The following is a 9,664-nucleotide window of genomic DNA, read 5'->3' as shown; positions in this document are numbered from 1 at the left end:
GGCACGCACTGTTTGAACCGTGTTCCTGAGAGAGCTTCCTTCCTACAGTATGGAAGACTGTTTGTTATGTGTATGGGCTGGGTGGTTCTTGGTGCTCTCCTTCTGAAAGTTCACCTGTGAAATGGTGTGCTCGTATTGGTGTTGACTGAATTGTGTGTGTGTGTGTGTGTGTGTGTGTGTGTGTGTGTGTGTGTGTGTGTGTGTAATGTGTGTGTGTGTGTGTGTGTGTGTGTGTACGGTTGCCTATCTGTGCGTGCGTGCGTGCGTACGTGCGTGTGTGTGTGTGTCTGTGACTGTGTGTGTCTGTGTGTGTCTATGACTGTGTGTGTCTGTGACTGTGTGTGTCTGTGTCTGTATCTGTGTGCATGCACGCACGTGAGTGTGTGTATGTAAGTGTGACTGTGCACGTTCGTGAATGTATGTGAAAATGGGCATGTGTGTTCCCGCGAGGGTCTGTCACAGTGCGTGTGTGTGTGTGTGTGTGTGTGTATGTGTGTGTGTGCGCGCGCACGTGTGTACATGTGTGTGCGCGTGTATGCGTGTGTGTGTGTGTGTGTGTGTGTGTGCACAAGCGCGCTTTTTAATACAATGAGAAGGATAACAAGAGAGAGATGATTAAGGAGGGCATTGAAAAAGACACTCTACGGTGTTAAATCATCCTTGTGTGAACTCCAGTGCTCAAGTCGAAACGTTTGTTTGGCATCGTCCTTGCTCCTGACGTCAGTCTCTTTGGAGATGTCAGTGCGCTGTGCACTTCACAAGCGATCCAGTGAGCCAGGCTTGCAATGTGTGCACACACAGAATCCTACACAAGCAATTAGAAAAACATGCGCGCGTATGCACGCGCATGCACGCACATAATTATACACGCGCACGTACATGCACACACACACACACACACAAACACACACACACACACACACACACACACACACACACACACACACACACCGTGACAAATATGAACAAAGTATGATTTACCATTGGAAGTACAGTTTTATTACCCTGGTTATGACAAGCACACAAACAAAGCAAGGAGTAAAACAATACAAATACCAAAGTGGGGTACGTGTATTCAAAACAAGCGAATGATTATAGATAAATACGAGGGTCATTCAATAAATAAGGTGAATTTTTCGGTATAAGGACTTCTAATACAGATAGAAGCTTACTTTTTTTTTTCAACGTAGTCTCCCAGCACTGTCACACACTTTTCCCATCTGTGCACAAGCTTCCGTATTCCCTCAGCGTAGAAATCTTTGGACTGATGTCTCAGCCAGTCGCTCACAACACTTTTGACTTCATCGTCACTTTCAAACTTCGTGCCTCTCGTGAACGCTTTCATAGGACCAAACAGGTGAAAGTCTGAAGGGGCAAGGTCTGGGCTGTAAGGGGGATGAGGGAGCAGTTCCCAGCCCAGCTCGTTGGTGGTCTGCACCGTTCGGGCTGCTGTGTGAGGCCTTGCATCTTTGGCACCCACCGGCAGCTGACCTTCGAGTAGCCAAGGTCATCATGGACAATTTTGTGTGCTGTCCCAACAGATAAGCTCAAAGTCCTTGCAATGTCATCCACTGTCACCCTTCTGTCAGACTGAATGAGGTCATTGACTGATTCGATCACCTCAGGAAACCTCACTTCTGTAGGCCTTCCAGGCCTGTCTTCATTCTCAACACTGCTCCGTCCTTCTTTAAACAATTTAGCCCACTTGTAGACATTTTTTCGGCTGAAACATGTGGCACCATACACAGTTGACATTCTCCTATGAATTTCAACTGGTTTGCACCCTTCAGCAACCAAAAACTTGATAACTGACCGCTGTTCAATCCTGGAGCATGCTTCTTGGTCGGCCATCTTTGTTAATCGCCAAAACTCTCAAAGTTTTGTTTTTTTTAAATCTGCAAAACAAATTAAATACATGTGAAAAAGAAGTAAAAGAAAAAAAAAGGAAAAAAAAGTAAGCTTCTATCTGTATTAGAAGTCCTTATACCGAAAAATTCACATTTATTGAATGACCCTCGTACATTTACTGATCTCCACTCCATAATGTGGAAACAGTGAAAGCATCACGTAGTTTCTCGCTATCAGTAATACCTTGTCCTTCGTACAAAACCTATATGAGACTGCACGTATTATAAGTGTTCATATCTTATCTAATGAATGATAAAGGAGAGACAGGGGAGAGGGAGAGAGAGACAGAGACAGAGAGAGACAGAAAGAGATGGGAGAGGGAGAGAGGGAGAGAGAGTGACAGACAGACAGATAGATAGCAAGAAACGAGAACACGGGAGAGCCAGAGAAAGAGTCAGAGAGCCAGAGAGGATATAGTGACGGAGAAACAGATATCTTTACATGATTCAGCTGTGACACAATAAATTTATAGTTAAACCTCTTAGACTTACAAACAAATAAGCGTGTCTGTGTTCAGCACTGTCTATATAATAAGCCACAGCAACGAGCAGATACGATACATCCCCAAAAGAATGCACGTGTGCGCACACGTATGTACACACACACACACACACGCACACACACACACACACACACACACACACACACGCACACACAGACAACACAACATAACACATCTGTCCCCTGCTTACTGGTCTAAGCAATATACAGCTGTCAAATTGAAACGTATTATCTCCCACTCACGCTATCAATGTAACCCAGTTTTCAGACATTGTGTGTATAGGCTCCTTTCAGTTTTCAAGGACATACGCCCCTCATACACCCCTACGGATACCATGTGATACCTGCTTGAACTGCCTCCAATGCAGGCCAGAAACAAGTCAGAACAGGTTAAGGTCTATTTCAGAGCATTAGGAAACCCTCAGAACCAAACCCATTGCATGATGCAGTTAAGCAGCCAAAAGCCAGCTGTCCAGGTTGCGGACGATTATGGTTGGGAAAAACAGAAGACACAAATTGGTTTGTGTATGCCAGTTACAGGACATTTCCCTTTAGTATAGTTTTCAGTCTGTCCTTTTCCTGTGCGCAGCTTTCAGTCTGTCCTTTTCCTATGTACAGTTTTCAGTCTGTCCATTTCCTATGCACAGCTTTCAGTCTGTCCTTTTCCTATGTATAGTTTTCAGTCTGTCCTTTTCCTATGCACAGCTTTCAGTCTGTCCTTTTCCTATGTATAGTTTTCAGTCTGTCCTTTTCCTATGCACAGCTTTCAGTCTGTCCTTTTCCTATGTATGGTTTTCAGTCTGTCCTTTTCCTATGCACCGTTTTCAGTCTGTACTTTTCCTTTTGTATAGTTTTCAGTCTGTCCTTTTCCTATGTATAGTTTTCAGTCTGTCCTTTTCCTATGTATAGTTTTCAGTCTGTCCATTTCCTATGCACAGCTTTCAGTCTGTCCTTTCCCTTTTGTATAGTTTTCAGTCTGTCCTTTTCCCATGTATAGTTTTCAGTCTGTCCTTTTCCCATGTACAGCTTTCAGTCTGTCCTTTCCCTTTTGTATAGTTTTCAGTCTGTCCTTTTCCCATGTATAGTTTTCAGTCTGTCCTTTTCCTATGCACAGCTTTCAGTCTGTCCTTTAAATGTGCATAGCTTTCAGTCTGTCCTTTCCCTGTGTACAGCTTTCAGTCTATCCTTTTCCCATGTACAACTTTAAGTATGTCCTTTCCCTTTTGTATAGTTTTCAGTCTGTCCTTTTCCTATGTACAGCTTTCAGTCTGTCCTTTTCCTATGCCCAGCTTTCAGTCTGTACTTTGTACCATGTACAGCCTTCAGTCTGTCCTTTCCCTTTTGTATAGTTTTCAGTCTGTTCTTTTCCTATGCACAACTTTCAGTCTGTATTTTAAATGTGCACAGCTTTCAGTCTGTCCTTTCCCTTTTGTATAGTTTTCAGTCTGTCCTTTCCCTGTGTACAGCTTTCAGTCTGTCCTTTTCCCATGTACAACTTTAAGTATGTCCTTTCCCTTTTGCATAGTTTTCAGTCTGTCCTTTTCCTATGTACAGCTTTCAGTCTGTCCTTTCCCTTGTGTATAGTTTTCAGTCTGTCCTTTTCCTATGTACAGCTTTCAGTATGTCCTTTCCCTTTTGCATAGTTTTCAGCCTGTCAATTTCCTATGCACAGCTTTCAGTCTGTCCTTTTCCTATGTACAGCTTTCAGTCTGTCCTTTTCCTATGCACAGCTTTCAGTCTGTCCTTTTCCTATGCACAGCTTTCAGTCTGTCATTTCCCTTTTTTTATAGTTTTCAGTCTGTCCTTTCCCTTTTGTATAGTTTTCAGTCTGTCCTTTCCCCTTAAAAAAAATAGCTTTCAGTCTGTCCTTTCCCTTTTGTACAGCTTTCAGTCTGTCCTTTCCATTTTGTATAGTTTTCAGTCTATCCTTTTCCTATGCACAGCTTTCAGTCTGTACTTTTTACCATGTACAGCTTTCAGTCTGTCCTTTTCCCATGTACAACTTTAAGTATGTCCTGTCCCTTTTGTATAGTTTTCAGTCTGTCCTTTTCCTATGCGCAGCTTTCAGCCTGTCCTTTCCCTGTGTACAGCTTTCAGTCTGTCCTTTCCTTTTTTTTTTATATAGTTTTCAGTCTGGCCTGTCCCTTTTGTATAGTTTTCAGTCTGTCCTTTTCCTATGTATAGCTTTCAGTCTGTCCTTTCCCTTTTGTATAGTTTTCAGTCTGTCCTTTCCCTTTTGTATAGTTTTCAGACTGTCCTTTCCCTTTCGCATAGTTTGCAGCCTGTCCTTTAAATGTGCACAGCTTTCAGTCTGTCCTTTTCCTTTTGCATAGTTTTCAGCCTGTCCTTTAAATGTGCACAGCTTTCAGTCTGTCCTTTCCCTTTTGTATAGTTTTCAGTCTGTCCATTTCCTATGCACAGCTTTCAGTCTGTCCTTTTTCCCATGTACAGCTTTAAGTATGTCCTTTCCCTTTTGTATAGTTTTCAGTTTGTCCTTTTCCTATGTACAGATTTCAGTCTGTCCTTTTCCTATGCACAGCTTTCAGTCTGTACTTTCCCTTTTGCTTAGTTTTCAGCCTGTCCTTTAACTGTGTACAGCTTTCAGTCTGTCCTTTCCCTTATGTATAATTTTCAGTCTGTCCTTTCCCTTTTGTATAGTTTTCAGCCTGCCCTTTTCCTGTGTACAGCTTTCAGTCTGTACTTTCCCTGTGTACAGCTTTCAGTCTGTGCTTTCCCTTATGTATAATTTTCAGTCTGTCCTTTCCCTTTTGTATAGTTTTCAGCCTGCCCTTTTCCTGTGTACAGCTTTCAGTCTGTACTTTCCCTGTGTACAGCTTTCAGTCTGTGCTTTTCCTGTGTACAGCTTTCAGTCTGTACTTTCCCTGTGTACAGCTTTCAGAATCTGTCCGTTTCCCGTGCATTCTGTTCTTTTCCTTTGTGTACAGCTTTCAGTCTGTTCCATTCCTTTTGAAAGGTTTCAGTCTGTCCTTTCCCTGTCGAACAGCTTTCGCTTTGCCGTTTTCCTTGTTGTACAGCTTTCAGTCTGTCATTTTCATGTTCAATAGCTTTCAGCCTGCCCTTTTCCGTTAATTTTGTTCAGCACATGGTCTTCCGCAATGCGGTGAGTCTGATGGCTTCTTGGATACTTTGACACTTAATGCCCAAGGAATGGAAACTGTAGTGTATGGATTTCTGTTTAGAGTCTGGTTCTATGCTAATTTATAGAGAAACAAGATGAAAACCATTAGTCTGAAATCGCCACTAAAAATGCCTTCCGGTTTTATTCAAATTTGTCTTTGAAGACTGCCCACGCACATGAAATAAAAGTATTTCTGTTGTTTTCTTTCTTTCTCAAAATAAGCCATGAACAGGGCACTGTCATCCTTATATTGCATTTTAGGCAGTATATCTCTCTTCCCGGTTGCAAAGACAGTTTCCCTATATATCTTAAAACAAATCTTGATAACAAGAAAAAAGCACTGAAAAGGTGAACAAGTGACACCAGCTGATCTGATTCATTTCGCAATTGTAGGTCACATAAACTATGGGCGTTGCATGTATGTAGACTTGAATTCAGAAGTTTTTCTTTAATCTGTCCGAGTCGGGCTCCACTTGCAAGCATTGTAGGCCTAATTTTCTTTTGCACGGTTCCACGATGTAGACTTCACCCTGCACAGGTTTTAGGTCAGTTACATTGTTTATTTTGTGCCTTTTTTTTAAAATAGACTATGCATTTCGCTGGTAATGATTTCAGTATGGCATTTCACTTTGCTGAAAATGTGTCCACAGGTCACGGTTTTAGTTGTTTCGAGCGTAGTTAAGAAAACATGCTTTTGTAAACGTTAGGGTAACTCAGTTTTAAGGAAAATATCCCAGTCACTATAACCGTTTGCAGGGTTTCCGCTGTAGGTGTTCTCTTGGACATTTCAGTTCATTCCCGTTTGATGACACAAACGTTGTAAGGCTGCACTTCCAAAGTCAGGCCAAAGTTCTGCTTTAACTCAAAGTCAGGTTGTTCGGGCGGCTTGAAGAACTTGAGACGCTGTATCAGTGTGCCAGTGAAAAGGAAGAGCTCCATTCGGGCCAAGACCTCACCCACACAACGACGACGACCCAGAGAGAACGCGGGCACTTGCTCCACGAGGCCTCGGTCCAGCTGTCCCTCGCTGTCCAGAAAGCGCTGGGGCCGGAAGATTTTGGGATCCCCCCACACTTTCTCGTCCATGAAGGCGGAGTACAGGTTGACCAAGACTACGGTGCCTTCAGGGATGTCATAGCCCTGCAGAGTGGTGTCACAGGTGGTGGAGTGGGGAATTGCAAAAGGAACAGTGCCGATAAAGCGCAAAATCTCATACAGTGTTGCTTCCAAGAGAGGCAGCTGGGTGCGGTCAGCTAACGTGATGTCTCGGTCCTGACCCACCACGTCGTTGATCTGCTGGAAAACTTCCTCCTGCACTTCAGGAAAAGTTGCCATCAGCCCCACGAACCATTTCAGGTTGGAGGACACGGTGGAAGTGCCAGCACCAAATACCGTGTCAAGGTTTTCAACAACACGATTTTTGTCTAGCCCCAGTGCCTTCTCTTCTTTAGACAAATTGTTTCCGGCATGGATCAGACCATCAGCGATGTCCCGTAGATCGCTTTCGTGGAAGGATGACTCATGCTCCTCCACTTTTTTACTTCTTACGTCTACGGACATTTTGAGAAGTTCCAGGAATTTAGAGATTTTACTGGGCATGACATATCGAAGCCATGGCATAACATCCACTGGATTTCCTGCTTTAGTGAACTCTGAAAAGTTATTAGTCTGTCTAACAGTTTCCAAAAAATCCTCATCTTCTCGGATGTTTCTGAGTCTGCCGTAGCAAAGCTGGTATACCATACTAGAAGCAGCAACAGACAGCTGTTCCAGCGGGCAGAAGCTCTTTCCACCGTGAGACAGGAACTCTTCAACGATAATTTTTGCATCTGACCGAATGATATCTTCAATGGGATTCTTGCGAGCATTGCTAAATGTGTACACGACGTTGCTAACGATTTTTCGCTGCATTCTATTGACGGGTCCGTATGCCCCAAATCCAAAATTCCTGCCGTCATTCAGCAAGACAGATGTAGTGAAAGCGGGTCTTCCGGCAAAATCATCTCTCTTGGTGACCAGAGCTTCCTTGATGGCGTCACAACCGCTGATGACGACAGCAGGCCAGCTGCCCATCGTGATACTGACAACGTCACCGTACTTTTTACGCATCTCCGTGAAGGTGACGTGAGGCATGGGCCCGAAGAAAGGGAGGTAACCGACAAGAGGTAGGCCCCAAGGTCCAGGCGGTAGGTTGTAACGTTTCTTCTTCATCGTCGTTATCATCTTCATTGCCACCAGCGTCACCACGAACACAGCCACGATTGCCTACACAACAGAAACAGGATTGTAAGATAGCATACACATATTTCTAGGAAATTATGATGTTCACGAATTAATGTTAGGGCGCCATTAGGTCACACACCAGTGGAAGCCCTGCACTGCTGTTGAGTCACTTCAGTGGTTTTCAGTTTCCCCTATCAAAAATAATATTAAAACTGATATTTGTAGTAGTAGTAGTAGCAGTAGTAGTATTAGATGTAGCAGCAGCAGCAGCAGCAGTCGTAGTAATAGCAGCAGCAGTAGTAGCAGCAGCAGCAGCAGTAGTAGTAGTAGTAGTAGTAGTAAAATACTCTCTGGGCAAAGAGAGAGCATGACATATTCAACCTGGGCAGTAACATGTCAATTTGTTGAAGCACATCGAGGTCCTGTCACCAAAAAATGATCGGATCAAAAGTACTGGTCTTAAAATCATGAACAGGCGATTTGATGGGCATACTAATTCTGAAATAAACTACAGCTGAATTTCATTTCAGCATGTGCATTCTACCTAGGCAAATCCAGATCGATGATACATACGAACGCACGCGCGCACGCACACATTCAAACACATGCACAGCAAAGACACACACAGACACACACAGACACAGACAGACAGACAGACAGACACACACACACACACACACACACACACACACACACACACACACACACACACACACAAGCTAACAAAGAAAAAAAAAACAAGCATGCAAGCAAAGAAACAATATCCTACCATCATATTAAATGGCTTTCTAATAATGCTGGTTATCTGCTGTTTTTTTTTGTTTTGTTTTTTTATCTTGAATAATAGCGTTCCACTTGACGATTTGCTTAATTATAAGAAACTGAAACTGCAACAACCTTTAAATGAAACGTGACTGTCATTTTCTCAGTTCGCAAAGCAGAAATGGAACTTTTCCGTTCATTATCCTATATTAATTAATGGCATATAAAAGAATGAATAACTCCTCAAGACATTTATCCTACTCGGCAACATACCAACCGTATTAGCCTACTTCATGAATCAGTTCACCGACAAAAAAAAAAAAAAAAAAAAAAAAAAAAAAAAAATCAAAGCAACAATCCCCAGCACAAATTACAGATGAGGCCTTTTACCACCCAGCCTGTTCTGCATTCCTATCCATTCTCATATTAATGGCATGACATCAACTTCGAAATAATTTAAATAAAACAAGAGGCAAAGCCTTCAAGACTCACTTCTGCTTCATGCTTTATCCAGTCAAGGAATCAAGAGGAGAGAGAGAGAGAGAGAGAGAGAGAGAGAGAGAGGAGAGATTTAAAAAGTCGTTGAAAGGTGTTCTGTATTAAATATGATATATATATATATATATATATATATATATATATATATATATATATATATATATATATATCATATTTAATACAGAACTTGGGAGAAAAAATCATTATAAAAAAAAGAAGAAAAAAGGGCATGGGAGCAGGTTCGAACCCATGCATGTGCCGTTCGAAAGCAACCAGCCTAATCCCCACTGCTGTGGCACATTAAATACTTAAAGCAATGTTGACGTTTTCTTCTTCATTCAATAAATAGATGCATGTGATTGTAGTGAACGTAATAACGCCGTTTAAATCATGTTTTTGTGTGTGTTTTATTATATCTCGATTACTCTTTTATTTCAGCAGTAAAGGAGACTTCCCTTCAAGCATACTGCAACACATGGTAGATCTCTAGATCTGCACGAACCAGTCTTGGCCTACAACGAGCTGGAAAAAAACAACAAAAAAACAAACAAAACAAAAAACCAAAAAAAAAAACCGATTGATTCAATTTTTCTTTTACGTTCATTCCAGTTAAATCAGTGTCCACTTTAGAAT

General features: G+C 42.2%; 1 protein-coding gene across 1 annotated transcript in view; it reads right to left on the bottom strand.

Moving 5' to 3' along the window:
• Positions 1 to 976: 976 nt before the first annotated feature.
• Positions 977 to 9,664, bottom strand: part of LOC143287782 (cytochrome P450 1A1-like) — a 9,613-nt gene continuing 925 nt past the window's right edge. The window contains exon 2 of the mRNA XM_076596067.1: positions 977 to 7,813. Within this exon, the coding sequence (XP_076452182.1) occupies positions 6,341 to 7,813 (1,473 nt within the window). The 3' untranslated portion in view covers positions 977 to 6,340. The remainder of the gene's footprint in view (positions 7,814 to 9,664) is intronic.

This window comes from Babylonia areolata, chromosome 1 (genome assembly GCF_041734735.1).
Source record: "Babylonia areolata isolate BAREFJ2019XMU chromosome 1, ASM4173473v1, whole genome shotgun sequence".
Lineage (NCBI taxonomy): Eukaryota > Metazoa > Mollusca > Gastropoda > Neogastropoda > Buccinidae > Babylonia > Babylonia areolata.
The sequence above is the reverse complement of the archived record's forward strand: the minus strand, read 5'-3'. Positions and strand labels throughout refer to the sequence as shown.